This window comes from Solanum stenotomum, chromosome 9 (assembly GCF_019186545.1).
Source record: "Solanum stenotomum isolate F172 chromosome 9, ASM1918654v1, whole genome shotgun sequence".
NCBI classification, from domain to species: domain Eukaryota; kingdom Viridiplantae; phylum Streptophyta; class Magnoliopsida; order Solanales; family Solanaceae; genus Solanum; species Solanum stenotomum.
Genome location: NC_064290.1, coordinates 20,001,390 through 20,022,573, shown reverse-complemented (window position 1 = coordinate 20,022,573; position 21,184 = coordinate 20,001,390). Strand labels below are relative to the sequence as shown.

General features: G+C 37.5%; 2 protein-coding genes and 1 pseudogene across 8 annotated transcripts; 1 reads left to right on the top strand and 2 right to left on the bottom strand.

The window, feature by feature from the left end:
• The first annotated feature begins 183 nt into the window (after positions 1-183).
• Positions 184-6,543, top strand: LOC125876318 (CRM-domain containing factor CFM3, chloroplastic/mitochondrial). 3 transcript variants are annotated; one of them, XM_049557471.1, is made up of 12 exons: positions 184-1,159; positions 1,355-1,811; positions 1,909-2,039; positions 2,445-2,795; positions 2,887-3,043; positions 3,124-3,416; positions 3,522-3,581; positions 3,684-3,770; positions 5,184-5,266; positions 5,404-5,532; positions 6,108-6,159; positions 6,248-6,543. In XM_049557471.1, exons 1-9 carry the CDS (start codon positions 260-262, stop codon positions 5,208-5,210), a joined length of 2,463 nt encoding a protein of 820 aa, XP_049413428.1. In that variant the 5' UTR covers positions 184-259; the 3' UTR covers positions 5,211-5,266; positions 5,404-5,532; positions 6,108-6,159; positions 6,248-6,543. The 3 variants fall into 3 exon arrangements, with proteins under 3 accessions (XP_049413428.1, XP_049413429.1, XP_049413427.1); XM_049557472.1 differs by having other exon boundaries at positions 5,369-5,532; XM_049557470.1 differs by lacking the exon at positions 5,404-5,532.
• Positions 6,544-7,172: 629 nt separating this feature from the next.
• LOC125876984 (uncharacterized) lies at positions 7,173-20,881 on the bottom strand. Of its 5 annotated transcripts, none has more exons than XM_049558285.1 (8): positions 20,796-20,881; positions 20,580-20,649; positions 19,704-19,819; positions 17,579-17,661; positions 16,819-16,940; positions 15,344-15,508; positions 14,649-14,742; positions 7,173-7,757 (listed from the first exon to the last, which is right to left on the bottom strand). In XM_049558285.1, exons 2-8 carry the CDS (start codon positions 20,593-20,595, stop codon positions 7,553-7,555), a joined length of 801 nt encoding a protein of 266 aa, XP_049414242.1. In that variant the 5' UTR covers positions 20,596-20,649; positions 20,796-20,881; the 3' UTR covers positions 7,173-7,552. The 5 variants fall into 5 exon arrangements, with proteins under 5 accessions (XP_049414242.1, XP_049414241.1, XP_049414239.1 ...); XM_049558284.1 differs by having other exon boundaries at positions 19,704-19,822; positions 20,796-20,877; XM_049558282.1 differs by lacking the exon at positions 20,796-20,881 and having other exon boundaries at positions 7,173-7,452; positions 7,549-7,757; positions 19,704-19,822; positions 20,580-20,758.
• On the bottom strand, positions 16,561-16,679 carry LOC125878040 (5S ribosomal RNA; annotated as a pseudogene).
• Positions 20,882-21,184: the final 303 nt, after the last annotated feature.

Sequence of the window (21,184 nt, the reverse complement as noted above, 5' to 3'; positions counted from 1 at the left end):
CTAGACGAAAAGTTGGACGACGAGAGCACGAGTAAGCCAAACTTTAAACGGAGGATATATCTAGACCTTTTCGAATAGTTTAGGGGCATATTTGAAACTTTACCCCTTCTTTTTTTTTAATATGTAGATCGTATCTTTACAAAAAAAAATAATTAAAATAACCACATTGGGCAACAAATGCTCATTTAGCATTAATATTTTTGGTGTGTTCAAGCTATGGCGACTTGGCGATAAGAATTCAAGAATATACAGTTTGCTCATGGCCGCTATGGCGTCTACGCCATTGTCGTTTGATTACATTTCTTCGAAGCAGCTTCAATTTTCAATTCCCTTACCCAAAATTCAAGCTTGGCACAGCTGTAGAGCTAAAAATTTAGTAAGAGTTTATTGTTCTTCTCCCCAAACAATTCATTCGAACAAAGACAAGCAAATCAATGAGATAAAGAAGCAGAGGAAACCCAGACCAAGCTTTGTTAAACAAGTTCAAGATAAATGGTCTGTAAAACCCACTTCATTGAGGGAGAAATTCCCTTGGCAAGAAGGCAATTCATTATCAGTAGAAGAAGTTGTAGAACGACAAGTCCAGTTTTCTGAGTTAGAAAATCCAGTAGTAAATGAGTCAGTAAGTTCTGGTTCAAGAGTTAAGGTTAATTTAGCTCCTTGGGTTCATGGAAAACAACCCAAAATATCTCAGGTTGGTGAAAGCAGCAGTGTTGGTAAATCTCTTGAGAATTGTGAAGATATTGGGTCAATTAGGGAGCAAAAATCTTTAAATAAACAAGTAAATTTTGATTGTGCCTCTTTGAGGTCACCACAGCAGCAAGATTTTGAAAAAGATATCAAATTGGAATCAAAGGCTGAAGCCCGTGTTGACAAGGGGATTACTAATGCTAAAGATTCAGTAAGATTGCCATGGGAAGGTGACAAGTTGAGAAAAAGTAATGCTGAATTGGCAGAGAAATTGATACCTGAGGCTCAACTGAAGAGGCTTAGGAATGCAGCTTTGAGGATGGTGGAGAGAATAAAGGTTGGGTCAGGTTGTGTAACACAGGAACTTGTGGACTCCATTCAGGACAAGTGGAAAGTGGATGAGATTGTTAAATTGAGATTTGAAGGTCCTCCTTCACATAATATGAAGAGGACACATGACATTCTAGAGGTACATACATTTCTCTTCATTCTTGTAAAACCTTTCGCAAATGCAACCGAGATTGTTAAAAACATCTCTTCTCGGAATATGTCAACTTTGAAGTTTTTAGTCCTAATATGTTGTCCATATACAGTTATATTTTCCAGTTTTGTAGATTGTTATCATTGTGAATTCTTATGTGTATTATACTTTGCACATTATTAGCATAGAACGGGAGGATTGGTGATTTGGAGATCAGGCAGTTCCATAGTGCTATACAGAGGAATATCATACAAGCTTCCTTGTGTACAATCATTTACTTCAAAAAACCATGATGTTGATGAATCAGAGTATCCAAACAATGATAGTTGTCAAAGCCTTGGAGTCAAATGCTTAAATGAAGCTGCTGAAAGGCCAAGAAATGATTCCACTGATCTGTCTAGTGAAGAAATAGTGGATTTAAGCGAGCTCAACATGATTTTGGATGAAGTTGGTCCACGATTTAAAGATTGGTCGGGTCGTGAACCACTGCCTGTTGATGCTGATCTGTTGCCTGCTGTTGTTCCTGGATATAGACCTCCTTTTCGCCGTCTTCCTTATGGAGCTAAACTTAACCTAAAAAATAAAGAAATGACATACCTACGCAGAACTGCGAGAATTATCCCCCCTCATTTTGCTTTAGGTATGTGGAAAGGAGTTCTAATGTTTCCTTGTTATCTTATTGACGAATCAGTAACTTAATTTTTTTTAACCTCCAAACTATTGTATGCTTCATTCAGGAAGGAACAGACAACTGCAAGGTTTAGCTGCAGCCATGGTGAAGCTCTGGAGAAGAAGCGCTATTGCCAAGATAGCCATAAAACGTGGTGTGCTAAATACAAGCAATGAAAGAATGTCAGAAGAACTTAAGGTGAATGGATAAAGCTCACTACAAATATTCTTAGAGAGTTAAGACTGTATGATAAGTACAAGCAGAACTAGCAAGTGTTGAAAAGAAGGAAAAGAAGACGGAAGTATAAGTAGAAAAACGATTATGACTAAAAGTTAGATTTCCCTGTCTTTTGTTTGAACTTGAACATCATTCTGGCACTTAGATTTCCAAGCCATTACTTGTTAGCTGCTTTAGCAAGGTATCATTTTCTTGATTTTGTTTTTGGAATATGTATTGTGGTGTACTCCATAATCTTTTAGTCAAAATTTTCAGTTGAGTACATGAGTTGCATGTTCCATTGCGACTCTCAAACTTGTTTCTTTATCAAGTATGTTTTAGTAAAAGTTTAAATCAATCCAACAATAGATCTTCTTTGTTCAACAGGTATTGACCGGAGGAACACTACTCTCCAGGAATAAGGATTATATTGTCTTTTACAGGGGTAATGATTTCTTGCCACCTCGTGTCACAGAAGCGCTTGAAGAAGCAGAGAGAAAAAGTGATTTCTTGCAGGATCAAGAAGAACAAGCACGGCAAAGAGCAGTAACCTCTATTGATTCTGATACTAGAGCTCCTAAAAGACCATTGGTTGCTGGAACACTTTCTGAAACTATGGCAGCCACTTCACGCTGGGGAAACCAACCTAGTATTGAAGAGAGGGAGAAAATGATGAGAGATGCAGCTGTAGCAAGGCATGCTTCTCTGGTGAAGTATCTTGAAGAGAAGCTAGCCCTTGTAAGTTTTTGTAAATAAAACTGAGAAAAAAGTTGTGCAAATGGATCTTTCTCCCTATTTGTTATGTATAATATTAGACTGGTATCTGCAGGCAAAAGGCAAGGTCAAAAAGGCAGAAAATATGTTACGTAAATTGCAGGAAAATCGGGAACCATCTGAGCTGCCTACTGATTTGGAAATATTATCTGCTGAGGAAAGGTTTCTTTTCCGCAAAATGGGTCTTAGCATGAAACCTTTTCTTCTTCTAGGTAAGCGGTGCTACTTGTTCAATCTGATAGTTCCTATCAGGATAGAGCTCATTAGTCATAACTTCTACATTTCGGTTCAGGGAGGCGAGATGTTTTTGATGGAACTATAGAGAATATACATTTACATTGGAAATATCGGGAGCTTGTAAAGATCATTGCGGAGAGGAGGAATACAGCACAAATAAAACACATTGCAATTACTCTTGAGGCTGAAAGTGGTGGCCTTTTGGTATCTATAGATAAGACTACCCAAGGCTATGCAATTATACTCTATCGTGGGAAAAATTACCAGTGTCCTAATGAATTCAGGCCCAAAAATCTTCTGACTAAGAGACAAGCATTGGCCTGTTCAATTGAACTTCAAAGACGTGAGGTAATATATTCTTATATCATTTTTCTTTCACAGATAGATGTGTTTCTATGTCTCTGATATCTTGAGATTATTCACCTCATGGATGTCTGCTAAAAATTCTTCCAGGCACTTAAGCATCACATAACAGCGTTGCAGGATAAGATTCAAAACTTGAAGTCTGAGCTAGTATGAAATTCCTGTTCTTTTGGAAATAAATTTTTGAAACCATTAAACTTGCAAATCGCCTCTTGCTTTCATTTTTATTTTGTCCTTCTGAAAAATCTGCAGGAAGATACGAACATGGTTGAGGAGATTGATGAGGAGACCTTATTCTCGAGATTAGATGCATCTGATGATGAGGATGATATGGAAAAGGTAATAAGAGGGTCTAAAGTACTCTTTTGAAAGTAGAGTAGGGAATGACAAAGCAAAAAGACAGTAACGCTGTAAGAGGTAAGAGGAGGCTCAACAGAGGGACACCTGTTAGCACCCTTTTAGTCTACCAATGGTTTACAGATGGAAGATTTAAGGAAATTAGAAAGTAGATTACTTCAGCTTATAAGTTATTTATTTTTTATCTCTGTATAGCAGTGTTTGCAGTAGATTATTACAGCTCTTTAGTTATTTATTTTTCCAATTTCTATGAAGCAGTTGTTGCAGTAAGGAGGTTATTCCTCCTCTTTTCTAATTTCAATTGTAGTAGGAAGTTACTTCCTTGTTTTTAGATGGGTGGTTAATCCACTAGTGTTGTATTTTGTGTTATTTGTATTCAGTGAAATGATAGGCAGAAAATTAGTCAAGTTTTTGAGTACTTCAAACTCAAGAGATTGCAGGTTCTCTCTTAACGAACCAACACCATAGGTAGAAAAGAGAAAACTTCAGATTTTATCTTGCAGTGTTCCATAACTAGATCCATAGAAGGGGACCATAACAACACCTCTTTCCAAGTAGAGTAGAAAATGACAAAGAAAAAAGACACTGATACACGAGAAACCTTGAGCTTTTGACATTCTTAGGAATGCATTGAACCTCTGTCCTCTGCTGTGTAATTTATGGAAGTGGGCCAGTCATTGGTACTTTTATTGATTCAAATAGTTGTAGAATGTGTGGGTGCCCCAGTGATAGTTGCTATTACTGATCCATTCTTAAACTAGAATAATCTTCACTTTCGAACTGACAGACTTAACTTTCTTCCTTATGAACCCTTTTCTATAAAGAGGCCTGTAGTTGGAAAATTTTCTTGAATCAATACCCTGGACCAGTATGAAATGTTGATCCACTTGCAGCAGGTAGGCTAGGGAGATCAAAACCACTAATTGATCTTCCCCACCCCTCAGCCCTCTTTGTTTCCTGAAACTGGAAAACACACTACAAACTCATAAAAAACCTGCATAGTTATGGGTCAAAGTGCAGGTTTTCCAAAATTTATGCAAGTGGTACTCGGTTGGCAGTGGAGGACATCATACTGAATTAAATTGCTTCCATGGTGAATGTTCCCTATTCAAATCACTTGGTCTGCTTTAATATTCTGGTTTTTAGAAAATGTTTATTCTTCCATGTTGGAAAAGAATTTATCCTGATCTCCTCTTTAGACCTGATCAATATTGATACATCTCAATCACAAATTAGCTCAGGCCGGCTATATGAATCATCTGAATCCATTTCGCTCTATTCAGTTTAGACTATATTTGGAAATATTTAATGAATTGTGTCGCTTATATTACTGTAACAGGCCATTTGTATTCTTAATTAGCACTGCACCAATATTTAATTTTGATCCCTTTGCAGCAATTCGATGCAGAGGATCAGAACTAGTAATAGTCGAATGCTTTTAAAGATGGTGTTGCATTGTTGCTCAACTGAGGCTGCAGGTAAGATATGGACATATTGTGTCAGCACATCTGAAGTGGAAAATGTTTCCTTGCACACTCTGTTATTCGTATTGCTGGTTGATTGCTAAATTTTGTTTTCAGTGTGAGTAAACATCATATCCATCTATATTATTCAGGTGCAGAAAATCCTCCAATGAAGAATCTGTTTGTGAAATCATTTGTCATTCATTCCACCAAAAAGAAAAGGATCTGTTGGTTAACGATTAAAAAGGAAAAGGATCTGCTGGTGAAATTTGACCTGTCTAGTAAGTGCTGTTACACAATAAACTGTGGACTGGCTAGTTTCATTTTTGTGTTTGAAGTGAGAACTAGAATGAGTACATTGTTCATTTATTTCATAGCAACGTATGATGAGTTATGGCGCTTTCATTTATTGCTCTGTGAAGTGTTTCTTTTGCATGCTCTGCTATGTGAACAATCATTTCCTACTTTCCGATGAGTATAGTTTTCTATTTCACCTCAACCTTTTCTTTATGCTAGTTTTTTATTTTATTTTTATGACTAGGGAATCCACAGCCTCGCTACCCTTCGGGTGCGCATAGATAAACCTCGCTCCAGTGTAATAGCCCACAAATACATAGGAGAGGTAAACCACACTAGCAAGCCCCATGCGATGAGCTCGAGAAAGCATGCATGGGGTCTCAAACTTGAGACCCCTTGTTCAACCTACATGGTCACCCGTTGCGGGTTCCCTTTGTGCTAATTTATTAGACACTCTTTAACTAACTGTGACCTCCAAAAGGGTTCCAACTTATCATTTAAGTATAAAGTATAATTTTGTGGGTTGTTTCTCCTGACTAACAATGTTTCTTCCATCCAGGGTGAAGCGAAGTTGTACCTTCGGAGGCACTAGAGTATAGAGTAGAGTCGAGGTGAATATTCATGTTGATGTCTCATTACATAAACATGTATTTTCGATGGCATCACCAAATGATATGTTATCATGTGTGAATTTTGCAGTTCCTTTTTTAGCTGCGAGGCGCATAATACCTGATGGTATCTACTAATTTTCGAATGTGAGCTCGTCCTGTGCTCACGCCTGACAGACAACTTGTTGTTTTGTCTGCCCACTGATTTCTTGCAAGAGCCTGTCTTGTGTAGATTAGATATTCTTACCTGCTGTGTACAGTACAACAATCCTGAAATGTGAATAGTGTTGTAAGCTTGAAAGTAAAATTTGTTATTGATTTTGTTGTTCTTACTACTATTCCAATTTTTGTGACATCCATTTTGGAACATTTCAAAACATTTGACAATTTTCTATGTTTATATGACTTCCATTACTTTCAAAAATTCAAATTCATTAAACCATTTAGATTTTAAACTTCAATATATTCTTCTGGTATCACTAATATACCGTACTGGAGTTATGTGCATTTTAATATTAAAAGTCTATGATTTAGTGGGTATAAATTAGTAAGAAAGTGGTAATTATATTTTTGGTACAACTCCTGTAACTACTAATGTCACGATTTACAACTAATTATCCACTCAAAATCAAATTTTACAACCACCAACCAATGTTCTCTAATATTATTATCTCACTATATTGATATTTAATCTATGGAAGAATTTCCTACATTTATAAATAGTGGTGTTTCTTCCTTCTTTTTGTTTATCCTTAGTATGGAAAAGTGTTGTGTGTGAAACTAGTGAGGATGGCGTAGTGAATAAGATAGTTGAGAGTAGAGGAAAAATCCAAGTAACCAATTTATTCACTACAAAAGAAAGTACGTATTATTTTTGTTTGAGGAAGGTGTTCTTAGTGGTAGAGTTTTGGACTGAGCAACTAATCTGGAGTTGTTCGAGTCATATGACATTTCAACTGTATTTTGGCATTTTCACTAATATACCGTGTAGTTAAATAAACAAGTTCAACTCTATGTTGGTTCAAATACTGTCATAAAAAGTGAAACAAGTATTATTGTTATAAATTTGAAATGAGAAACAGTCAACAAAGAAAAGGTAAAATGTGGGGGTCTGCAGTTCTACAATCCTTTATTTTACAAGCTCAAGATACAAATCCAAATGTCGTTGAAGTGCAACAAATGTTCATCTCATACCGAATCTGCTGAAGTTCAACATCTAGTATGAAGAATCCCTTTGTAGTGATGACCAGTATGAGGCGAAGCAAATTTTGAATTACACAGACAAGTTCTAAAACCCTGCCAGTAGTTTCATTTGCACAAGGTAGATTGTAACAGACTGTTCCCATAGTTACCTAAACCCAGAATTTCAACAATAGTAGCATTCCAAAGTACCTATCTAGTGTCCTAGTTCTGCTGCTGAGTGTTGCAGACCTTCCTTTATGAATGGCAAGATCACAGGAGTTAACTCAGCTTGGTGTGATGTATAGCAATGATTGGCTCCTTCGATGATACGCAATTTGTGGTTTGGTATGATTTTATCGAACTCTAAAGCATCCTCCACTGGAATAATTTCATCCGCAGACCCATGAACTGTCAATACCCTGTACAAATGCAATTTCATCAGTTTGTACCCTAGATATGATCAAGTCTATGATGTATTAAAGGTGAATAGATCAGTCCAGAAATATAGTGCCAACAGACAAGATGAAAGCGAGGTTAGAGTGCAATGTTACAACAACCTCAATTGTGAGTTAGAACCATCACCATCAGCTTTTTCAACTCAATTCAATAAAAATACAATCCTAATATATATTATTAGTATTTTACATTATTTTTACTATGTCAATCTTCTGAAGCTTCTACAACTTAAGAAATTAGCTTTTTTATAGTTTCTTAAAGTCTATTGACTATATGACCTAAAATAGTCTATTCCAAGGAATCTGCATTCCATATGTAGTGAATGTCAACATTGTTTCCATTCTGCAAACTAAAGAATTTCACCTATTTGGTAACATAGATCTAAGCATCTCGACTCCAAAAGAACTTACTCCCTATACTCAAAGAAATGACTGGAAGGGAGTGAAACAAAATGGGAAAAATTGCATGAACAAAATGGTATAAACTTCAGCGCGGGAACAAAATATATATGAAACTAAAAAATCTTTTAAAAACTCTCAGGCACTTATCCCAAGACAATTTCCTAGGCACCCTTCCGGTCCTTAGGAAGCCATAATCCATTGAACCTCCTTTACAGGAAAACCCATTCTTTTTTTTTTCTTCCTTATTCTTTCTTTCCCATGGATAACAGAATATATTTCAGACTTGGGGTCAAATCATACGATATTACCGAGTCTAGAAACACGAAAGGAAATTGGTTTGAGTGGGTGGAGAGTGTGAAACTACACATGAGGAGAATGAAACTGAGCAGGGATGCTTTATTATGGATATGCAAAAGGCTAGGGGAGGCTTCTTGCATTAAAGGCAAGTCATTTAAGACTTGGAGATGCAAGAACATTTCTACCTACATTTATTGCTCATTGAAGTTCAATAAATACAGCAGGTTCATCTCAATCATTGTGGTTAATGGCCATGAACGTTCGGTGATTATTTTGCCAGAAAACATCTTTAATGAGGGTAGGGGGTGGCCTATCCAAAAAAATTGAAAGCTTCATCATTAAGGAGGCAGGACATGGCACTGAAAAACAGGGGAATTCTACGTTTATGAGACTAAGGGGAGAGGAAAGTTACACGGAGGTTATTCAAAAGTGCAAATGGGGGGCCATATCTGATAGGAGAGCAGAAAATCAGAAGGAGACACTCTGTGAAGAAGAAGGGGTCCTTACCAGATGTCTGATAGGAAGCTTCCCAGAGGATGACAAAATTCCCTCATGGAACGAAATCAGAAGGTGGGCTATTCAAACGTGGAAAGGCATCCATAATGTCAACATTTACGACATGAATGGTATTCAGTTTCTTTTCGGGTTCCAGTTAAGAAAGGAAGCAGAGAATATTGTTATGGGGAAGTGGAGAAGAAAGAATCACCATCTACAGATGGAATGGTGGTCTCCCAAAGAAGGAACGACGTAAGCTGACTTCAAGTTTGATTGGTTTTGGGTTCAGATTTTAGGTCTCCCTCAACATCTCTGGACAGACAAGGTGATGAAACAAATTGATGACCAATGTGGGGGGTGGTTGGAGACAGAGGAGGAAACCATCTCCGATGGGCTCAAATTAGGGTTAGGGGTCCTAGGGAGAAAATTCCGATGGAAATCGAGATTGAAGATGGAGAAGGCATTTTTCTGCTACCGGTATGGTGTGAAGCTCCGGCAAGATTCAAAAAAAAGAAAAGGGAGAAGCGCTCTGATCAATATGATCAATATGTCAGAGGTTTACATCTGGGGAAAGTTCTCTGTAGAGGGGACTCTTACGATAACGATGGAGGAGATATTAAGGAAAGGCAAAGAAAGCTTTTGTCCATAAGTCAACCATGATGGGGGTCTTGTACCGCTGGATAAAAGTGGGCACGTGACTTGAGAAAATTCATCAGGAAAAAGGCATGTGGAGGCCCTGGTAGAGAGTCCGGGTCGATTTATATCTTGTTCAAAGTGTAGTGGGGCTAGGCCCACTAACTTAGGCCCAAAAGCTACACTGGCCTATTTTACAGAACCTTTTATTGGGGATATTTTCAAGAGCAGAGCCTATATGGAGAATTTCATGACATATTCTACAAAGCTTGAAGAACTCATGATAGCGACTCAGAATCCACCGAACAACATCACAATTGAAATCATCGACATGCAGCGGTCAATTGATCCTTCAGAGTATGCGGAGGAGACAATACTTCCCTTAGATTGCGAGAAAAGGGTGAACACAAGGGATGATCAAGACGTTTACACAGGAGAACCCTCCAAGGACCAATTGGTAATTCTGGACGAGCCTCTTCCTATTGAAGTGATGATTCTCTGTCAGAGGAAGCCATTGATGACAGAGCTTCTTTATGGGTGCAAGCGAATGTCCTTAAACTTAGCAGATTATTTGGTGCTGCCTTTGAAGGATGCGATAAGACTGCTTTTGAATTATTTCTGAAATTGATCAAAAGAGGGAATTCTTCAAGCAAAATATGGAGAAACACATAAATGACAATAACTCCAATAACATCCCAAGGGAAGTGAGGAATTTAGCTTTTAATGTGAATTTTAACGATGGTGAACCGAGAAGCAGGGGGAGAATAACAACTTCAAGTGATCAATATTTAAAGTTGTAACATGGAATGTTGGGGGGGGGGGGGNAGGGCAAACAATGAGAATAAAAGGAGATTAATTCGGAGTCTACTTCAACAATGGGATGCAGATAAATACGTGCTAGTGGAAACAAAAATTGACAGGAGAAGATACACAATTGATCAAACAATTGTGGTTCAACAGATGGCTGGGAGAATTACATCTAGAGGTTGTGGGGAGAAGTGGGGGTATAACAGTGTTATGGGACAGGAGAATGTGGAAAGGTGAACCGGTGGAGGCTTCTGGGCAAGTAGTCACATGTAGATTTGAAGGCATTAATACGAACTTAAGTTGGCTCCTTAGTCAATTTATGCTGATTGTAACGAAGTTATCAGAAGGGAATTATGGAGGGATCAAATCAATCTAAAGAACACATGCACAGGTCCTTGGTTGTTTTGTGGGGATTTCAATGTGACAAGATATCCCACGGAAAGATCAACTGGACAGAGGTTAACAGGGGCTATGTCTGACTTCATAGATTGGATAAATGAAATGGAGCTAATTGACCCTCCTTTATTTGGAGGATTGTACACCTGGAGAAGGGGTGAAAACCATTCGACTGCTTCCAGATTGGATAGATTTCTTTACTCTCATCATTGGGACGACTTTTTCTCACAAATTAGACAAAGTCTTCTACCGAGCTTAGAGTCTGACCACAATCTAGTGATGCTAACTAGCGGGAAGCTAAACTTGAAGAAATCTTATTTCAAGTTTGAACAATGGTGGATGCAAGTAGAAGTTCAGGGAGAAGGTAAACGATTGGTGGTGCTCCTTCTCAGTAAATGGGACCCCCTCTTTTATCTTAGCTTCCAAATTGAAGTTACTGAAAGGGAAGTTGAAACAATGGGGCAATGAGAACCGAGTCAACTGGAAACAAAAGAAGGAAGAGATAATCAAATTGCTGGTCTGGAAAAGATACAAGAGCAGAGAATATTGACTGATGATGAACTCCTTCAAAAAGTACATCTATCTATGGAGTTTGATGAAGCTTTCAGGAATGAGGAGATAGCTTGGAGACAAAGGTCAAGAATTCAATGGCTCAAACATGGAGACAAGAACACAAAGTACTTCCATAGGATGGCCACAACACACAAAAGAATAAACTCAATTGAAAAATTGGAAGTAAATGGCAAGAAGTTGACTGATACTGATGAGATCAAAGCAGAGATTACTAATTTCTATCAGAAACTATATAGAGAAACTGAAATTGGAGGCCTGGTCTAAACTTACAAGGCACTGAAAGCATCAGTTTGGAGGAGAAGGATTGGTTACAAAGACAGTTCGAGGAAGAAGAAGTGGTAGAAGGAATCAAATTGTGTGCAAGTGACAAAGCCCCTAGCCCTAATGGGTTTCCTATGAGCTTTTATCAGAACTTTTGGGAGATGCTCAAGGTAGATATCATGAATACCATCAGACACTTTCATGATCAGCAGATCTTTGAGAAGAGCTTGAATGCCACCTTTGTGGCTCTTATCCCGAAGAAGACAGAGGCAGTTGAGCTTAGGAACTTCAGACCCATAAGTTTGATAGGTGGGGTATACAAAATTATAGCTAAGCTGCTAGCTGAGAGGTTGAAGAAAGTAATCAGCAAACTGGTTAACAGGCATCAGATGGAATTCATAAAAGGCAGACATATCATGGATGCTGCCCTTATTACTAGTGAATGTGTAGATACTAGACTCAGAGGGGCTGACCCTGGAGTTATGTGCAAGCTAGACATTGAGAAGGCATATGATCATGTCAATTGGGAGTTCTTGCTTAATATCTTAAAACAAATAGGGTTTGGTGAGAGGTGGTTGAGATGGATTGAGGTCTGTATAAAAACTGTTTTTTTTCCTCATGAAGAGGTCTCCGATGGGAGACCCTTTGTCCCCTTTTCCTTTTCATCATAGCCATGGAAGGATTCGATAGGATGATGAGGGTGGCTACTCAAAACTCATTGTTGCAAGGATTCAAAGTAGGTAGTATCTCAGGGGTGGATATGCAGATTTGTCACTTGTTTTATGCTGATGGCAATGTCATATTTTGTGAAGCTAAGGAGGAACAAATTAGAATTGTCAGAATGATCTGGGTAGTCATTGAGGCTATCTCAGGCTTGGCAGTCAATTGGAGGAAGAGTTGTATATATCCCATCAAAGAGGTTACACAGATCCAGGCCTTAGCAAACATTTTGGGGTGCAGAATTGAAAAACTCCCAATTGTTTACCTAGGTATGCCACTTGGAAACAACCATAAAGAGCTAGTGATATGGGATGGTATAATTGAAAAAACTGAGAAGAAGCTGGCAAACTAGAAATCTCAATATCTATCCTTCGGTGGGAGAATCATACTGATAAACTCTGTACTAGACTCTTTACCTACCTATGTGATGTCCCTATTCCCTATGCCAGCCAAAGTGGAAGAAAGACTTGATAAATTAAGGAGGGACTTCCTTTGGTCGGGAATCAAGGAAGGTAAAAGAATACATCTTGTCAAATGGCAAACTGCTTTGCTTAGTAGAAGCTCAAGGGGGTTAGGGATCAGAAACTTGGGGCTACAAACAAGTGCTTGTTGGCAAAATGGTTGTGGAGGTTTGGAAGAGAGGATCAAGAACTTTGGAAGGAAGTTATCAGTAACAAGTACGGCCAGAATAGCCCATGGGTTTCCGATATGGTGAATATCCCGTATGGTGTCTCGGTGTGGAGAACTATCAGAAATTAATGGAGTCAACTACAACACAATATGAGATACAAAGTGGGAATGGGACCAGGGTTCTTTTCTGGAAAGATCACTGGATTGGTCAGGACTCCTTGATGTCTTCCTATCCAGCTATATATACCCTCATCTCTTCTCCAGATGCAATGGTAAATGAGGTATGGTCTGAACAAGGGTGGAATGTAAGCTTCAGAAGGTTACTAAACTGAGAGATAGGGACAGTAGTCGAGATGCTACAAACACTAGATGATTTCAAGGGCACAAATCTGGAAGCTGATGTAATCATTTGGAAACACAATCATGATGGTATGTTGTCAGTCAGCAGATTGTACAATAGGAAAGTGAAGGAACTTCCAGGGGAAATCTCTGGACCATGGAGTAAGGTATGGAAGAATAAAGTGCCAACTAAAGTGAGGTGTTTCTCATGGCTAGTGGCTAGAAGGGCATGCCTAACTCATGAGAAGTTCCAAAGAAGAGGATTTGAAATAGCTTCTTGGTGTTCACTATGTAATGAGACACATGAGACTAATAGCCATCTATTCCTCCATTGCAAAGTCACTTCTCAATTATGGGCCACTAAGCAGAACACACACAAACTGAACAATGCCAGAACACACTGCAGACCTCCTTAGTTGCTGGGTGAGAAGAGGGGGGAGTAAGAGCCAGAAGAAATGGTGGAACATGATACCCTCTTGTATATGGTGGACTATTTGGAGAGAAAGAAACAAGAGGTTTATGGAAAATACTGCAGAATCAGTGCAAAAGATCAAATGGCATTGTATGAAGACTTTCTTTTTTGGTGTAAAGAGGAGGGTATAGAGGATGCTGGACAGATTTTAAATTGTTTCTCTTCTTTATAAGTTTAGTAGCAGCTTTCTTGAGTTGGTCTTTTTTTGGTCACTGATGTAAATCTTTTTGATGGTTGCCAGCATACCTCATTGTTGAGGAATACAACTTTACCTTTATCAAAAAAAAAACTTCAGCGGTAAATCTGGTCGTACCAAGAAACAACATAAAGGAAAGCTTCAAGCTTTTCAAGTTCAATAGTTTAACAGATCTCTTTCTTCTGTGTTTCCTAATTTCCATCCACATCTCCATCTTCCCGAAGAAAGTAATGTCTCTCTTTATTTTGTTAGTTGAGAACGAGAACAATAGATGCAGATGAGCAACTAGGATTCTGAGATAACATCTTAAGATGGATTAATTGTTCATGAGTGTAACAACTTGGTGAAAGCAAGACAGCTGTTCTATTAGTATTCTCTCTTTGAAGTGGTTGTCTTGCTGTTGAGAGCAAAGTTTTCCGAGTATTTTCTTGCTAAAGTTGCATTGAATAGAATTTACTGTAAGAAAAACCATTTGCACGAGTGCTAATGAAACTGCAAAAGCCACAAAGTTCAGCAGTGGCTTTATTTTCCTTTGACTTACTTTTTTTTGTTTTTGCAGCGAGTCTGTTACACCTAGAGAGATGCCAATGACAAAGAGAAGGTATTGACATAATGGAAGTAAGATCAGTCCAACCTGCATCCTTTGTCAATTTGAAGGCATGCATCATGCATGTTTGTATTAAGTCGATCCATTAAACTTTCCTCAGTAACACGGTATTCAACATTTCCTACAAACAGAGAAGTCATATTTTCAGCTCTCCAAAGAAAATGAAAATCCAATGCATTGTCATTAGCTAAAACCTACTCCATAAATGGGGAAGAAAACGGCTATGGAAGCCTAAATAATCATTTAACATACTGAGCAAGAGGTTCTTACTTGTCATTGGAGCCTTAGTCTGTCTAAGCTAAGTACTATAGTTCATAGGCATCTTGGTCTCAAGAGCCAAAGAGAGACCAAGGTAATACTAGATATAACGCATCATGGCTGGGGTAGATACATTCTTACTTTCCTCAGCTATTAGTCCTAAAATTCCTAAAAGTAAACAAAACAAATAAAGGGGGATAAAGCAGTAGATATTGTGCATTTTGACTCTTATCGCTCTTGAGATGTCAAACTTGTTAAAACATAGGCATGATAGAGAAATCAAGAAAATCAGGGGCAGTTGTGGCATTCCCAAATTGAGATTAGTATTCTATCAATTTCACATATTCTCTATAATCTGAATTAACATTAACTATATAAATGACGAAACAAAGAATTCCACTCTCTACTGGTGAAAGGGGAAAATGTTTATATGCATAAGCAGGATAAAAATTTACTGTCATTACCTGCTCTATTTTTAACATCAATGAAGCTATCCTTCTTGATTATTTCCAGAAAGTCCTTGCCCAAGCGCTCTGCAATGCCTTTCTCTAGATTATAACGGCCAGACAAATTGATTACTGTGTGAACATCATGATACTTAGAAGCATATAGAAGCACAACATTCCCTCCTGCAACAGTTTATTTCTGATAATTAGTCAACTTACATGAACATGACAAAATGATAATACTTAATGTCATTTATAGAGGAAGACGAGAGCACAAAACAAAGTACATCCCTATTGACCCACAGTGATTAATATTCAGGGATAATTTCCGTTATTTGCATTGAGGTGACGAACTCTTTGAATTATCTTTTATTGAGGTAAAAAGAATTTGTCAAACCTAAGTATACATATTCTTCTTGTTGGTCCTTTTTCTCTTTTGGCACATGAGTTAGGAGCAACGAATTCAACCACAAGGACTTCTCATAGCTGATATTTCTCGTGTATGGCCCTAGCAATGAATATACAACCTGGCCTTCCATGTGTTCTCTTCTTCTCATCTGCCTAATCATGCTGACAAAATTATCCAGTATCTGTGTTGGTGGGAGGTAGCAGATTCCTAGTAGAATAGTCATGGGCTGCTCAAGCTGGCCCAGAAACCACCATTATCAAAATGTTGTCTGTACTTGGGACAACTAGTTTCAAAATTAATAAGGGGTACAACAACAGCTATCTGATATCATTCTTTAATAATGACAACTAGCTGATATAATCTAAAAGGGACTTTGGCACATATTAGCACCTTGAGATGCTTCTTCTCTTTTCTCTTTTGTCTTGAACTTTGATTTTGCAGTTACACCTTAACAAGATTCCATGAAGATAGAGACGGAGCTAGGATCTTTTGTTTATGGGTTCTAGACCACCATTCTTTTTGCTTATTGAGTTCTGGATAAATAATTTGTACACACTAAATGAATTTTTAACACAAACATAAGGTTTGAGCCAAAGTTAGTGGATTCTGCTGAACCTATAACTACCACTATGCCTCTGCCCTGCATGGAGGAAGAGCCACAATGTGATTATGTGGGATAAGAAGATTATCACATCCAGATACAACAACATAACCAGTGTAATCCCACAGGTGAGGTCTGGGAAGGGTAGACTATATGCAGACCTTACCCCTACCTTGATAGGTAGAGAGGCCATTTCCGATAGACCCTCGGTTCAAGGAAAAAGGAGGGATACAACACAAGGACTTCCCAGGGGTTACCCATCCTAGTATTACTCTCACCCAAGCACACTTAGCTTCGGAGTTCTGATGAGATCCTGGTGTGTTAGTGCTGGTATAATCGCATCCTATTGTCGCATCTGGATATCATCAAAAAATAAATAAAAACCTAAAGCATAATAATTTTGCGGGCAAAACCTCTTTCTTCAATATAGTGCATAAAAATATTCTTAATATACTATACAACTCTTGGCAAAAGTTGACACACCTTTACTATGTCCAAGGACTGCTGTTACTTTGAGGTTTGCTCCATTGAAATATTCAACCACAGAATGCAAGTCATCCGCCTCACTACGGTAGTTACCATACTGAAATGAACCTTCACTTTCACTGGAAAGCAGTTGATAATGTACAACCAAGAATTGTGAAAGAACTAATGTTAGTCACTGCATACAGAAATTTGGGACAACAAATTTCTGAAAGCTAAGATGATGAGAGCGGAAGTAAATCAAAGAGAATAATGGAATATAAATGATGTAAAATTTTGCTTTTGACCCATTGCATTGACCTCAAGTTAGGTCTGTATTCCGCTGTGTTTACTACCTCTACGAGAAATCAAGAAAGAAAAGCATTAGAATGTAGACACTTCAGAGTTATGACCAACCCTGCTCACATTGTTAGAATAATGATTTATTCCCTTAGGGAAAAGGTCAGCTCACAACTATTATTTATTTGGAAGTTAAAAGCCTCTATAGATTTAGCCTTTTAGGCAGTTGCAGTAAATACTATGAACCAATGATAAGGGAGAAATAGAAGCCACAGATTAAATACAAACTGAATAGCAGCTCCTATAACTAGATATAATTGCACATTTTTCTCATAAAAAGAAATTAAATAAGAAGAAGATACTGTTCACACCAATAACAGTAGTCTACCTAAAGAGAATTCATAACAGTAAATGTAAAGCTCCCTCTTTATCTAGAGATTGCCTGAATAATATAGATGGTCCTTTTAATACAAGAGCTTACCCATTTCCAGGGAAGTCAAAGCGAAATACACTGATTCCTTCTTTCTCCAGGGCACCAGCAAGGTTCACCATAGTGTTGAAGTCCTAGCAACAGAAACACAATGAAAATTTAGATGCTTCATCAACAACTCTCCCACCATCAAACAGACTACACATATACTGATAAAAAGCACAGAGTAAAAAATCATCTATTATGGAACTTAACCAAAAAATTTAACTTATTAAATTATGCAAGAAAGTCAGTGAGCCAGTAATTGCTTCAATCATGAACTTAAGGTACTTTACATTTACATTCAATTTTATCTGGTCCGAAAAGTCAAAAAAGATAATTTGCTCGATGAAATTGTTCAGAGTTCAGTTTTAACTGAAGCCAAATCAAAGTTGTATATTCACTATAGTTATCTAGAGCATCAATTGCAAATATTTTTTTTTTTGAGAAAGGTAACATTCAATTGCAAATATTTTTTGAGAAAGATAAAGTTGTATTCCTTATGCTGGAGACCTCCAAAAATTGGTTCCCAACAAGAGAGAAAACAAAAAGGCTAATAGATTACAAAGTGCCTATAAAATCTAAAATTTGTGCAGCTTTTTCTGTCCCTTCTTCTTTATACCAAAAATAAAAAGTAATCAAGCAGTTCCATTTGACTTTCTCTATTGAATTAGCCTTGTTTTCAAAGCATCTGCTATACCAAACTGATAGAAACTAAGTTAAAACAAGATGAGAAAGAAACTTTACTGGTTAAATAAAGTGCAAGAATCTTCAACACTGCATTAACCAATAACTATGTCCGTATGGAGTGGACAAATCTCTAGATACAAAGATAATGATAATACTTTTCTTCTTCCTACCGAAATTCTCCTAGATACATATATTTATACTTATCATAAAGATAACTCCTATCACATAGAAACAATTATTGTTGTAGATAACTGCCGATAATAATTGTTGCTTATAACTACTATAGATAACTACTGCTTATATATTTTATCCTATTTAAAACAAAGAAACTAAGATAAAGGAGTAGTCGTATCAGTCTCCCTGCCTTAGACCCCTTTCTGATGGGGAAAATCCAGCAGGTTCTCCATTCACTAAAATGGAGAACCGAACAATTTTTATACAATAGTCAATCCACTTCAACCATTTCTCCCCAAAACCCCATAAAATTTGTTTTTGACATAGTGGAAGGTGAATCTGCAAGTACTTGCATTATATTGACACAAATAATCTCAAATTTGAACTTGTTTTACTAGATGCTGCTCATATTTGTACTTGTATGACCCGATGCTGTTCAATCTTCATGAGGTTGAGCAGTAGCAAAATTCTGGTGCTCGAGTGGTATAACCCAATGTGCCTTGCCAAGGGCATTGGTCAACTAGATCTGTTTTACTCAAAAAGAATCAGTAAATCTTGATATCAGTAAACCCCATTCAGGGTCAAGTCAACGTGGAAAATCACCAGTCAACTAAAAATCAACAGGAACTTTGTTAACAGAGATGTGAAGCAGCAATGGATGCTGAAAACAATACAGACTAAAAATCTCATTTAAGAAAATCTAAGTAAAGCCCTACTACTTGGGAATCTGACATCATTCTTAGCCCTCACATTTCTGCATCAAAATGCAACTAAGCAAATAAAGCTGATTTAGTTTGATTCCTCAACCCATCCTCCAAATATATTCATTCTTCAATTATCTTTTTGAGCAAGACTTTTTTTTTTTTTTGAGTAAGAATTCATTCTTCAATTAATTGTTTTTGATGACCGTGGTGTCCGGGCCAGCTTGCAGGCACCTCAACTAATTTCATGGGATACCTACCACCTCCAACAGCAACATGTACTATGTAACTCTTCAATTAATTAATAACTGACATTATCTGTTTTTGTTCACTTATTTTGTTTGGATGATTTCAGACTCACACTATTGTTGCTCAAGAGCATTGGTGAAAATAAAGTCAGCTATGTCACAGTTGTGGAACGCTACAGCACTACATACTTACAGCCGAGGCAACTTACTTTCTGAAACTTATGTCAGCGCCATTGAACTAGGTGACTTTACCAGAAAATTCAAGGAAGCAATAGAACAGCTAATGAAGCACAAGAACCATAGTGAAAGGGGAATAATTCAGACCTTTGACGATCTGAATCCATGACACAAGACCACGATCTCCATAGATCCAGTATCATGCAACACTCCAACTAGTTTCTCATTGTGTTGGTTCAGCACTGTAATTTTCTTCTGCACAGCTGCTGGACATCAGGACACGTGCATAGGTAAGTAGACAGAAGAATGTCACAGAACATGTTATTAGTTGTCAAGGGATCAGCATTGCCTCTTTCTCCGGTATAACCAAATTGATGAGTTTATTGTAGCATTTTTAATTGGTATCAGGCTTCCATATTGAATATGAAGAAGAGCCTCAGACTTTCACCAAAAGTTGTCAAAAATCCTGGAATTATGTTTAGTGACTTAATCGGGTTGACTCTCTTTTTATTCATTCCAAGCATTATTTATGGACTAATCCAGCATAGATCCCAGAATGACTCCTGGAAACAGAGTGTGCTATATTTAACAAAGTTGCTGCAGTTAAATTGGCACTAGCTACACAACTTTTAGGCACTATGATCGGAAGTGAGTGTAATAGCTGGGGAGCAGTACTAGTTACACGACTGAAGCACTATGGCAGAGAAAGTCTAGAGTGATTAACTACTGATTTCGGTGCTGAACATGAGTTAGTTCACAACACGGTAAGCTAGAAGTGTGCATAATGAAAACACTTTTTTTCAGAATTCTTAAACAATGTAGATCACAATGGCCAAAACAAATGTTGGTTGCTCCAGCAGAGTTGGGAGTCCTCATCCATACTGAAAACAAAACAGAATTGACCTCTTCTCTTTCGTGATGTTTTTGAGATTGGTGTAAACATTACAACTTCATAAAGCCATTTTGTGTATTATCACAGTAAAGCACTTGTCTTTACATTGTTATTCTGCTAAAAATTGTCACCTGGGTTTTCTGTCATGCTGAAAGCTACTTCAAGTGTGATGCTGCGCCTGCGTGAGGGATTAATGAGAACCTGTGGAAGAGGAAATTCTGAGATAAAAAGTGGTTTTTGGGGAAGAACAAAATTTGGGGATACCACATTGACATTGTAGGCGAAAATTCCCATGGCTGAACCAATACAATGAGCAGATGTTGACAAAGCAAATGATTGCTTCTTACCTGGGTCTGGACAATATTGATTGTTCCTTGCTACTGCACTCACCCAATCCAGACCAAAAAACACGAGCTCCAGATGGAGGTCAAAAATTACACACGAGCTTTACTTTTTGACACTTCTGTGTTTTCGTAAAATGTTTTCTTGAAAAACAATTGATTTTTTACTTATTTTCTGGTTTGGTTGGTGAGTAAATTTTTATTTTTTTTTTGTATTTGCTTGATGAATAAAAAAATATGTTTTATTTTTTTCTAGAGAGTAGAAAATAATTTCTAACGTGATAACCAACCTCGATAATTAGGGTTATTATTCATGGTTATAGTTAAAAGATCAAATCGAACCGCAATCCAAACCAAATTGATTAAAAAATTGATATTTGGTTAGATTTGGTTTA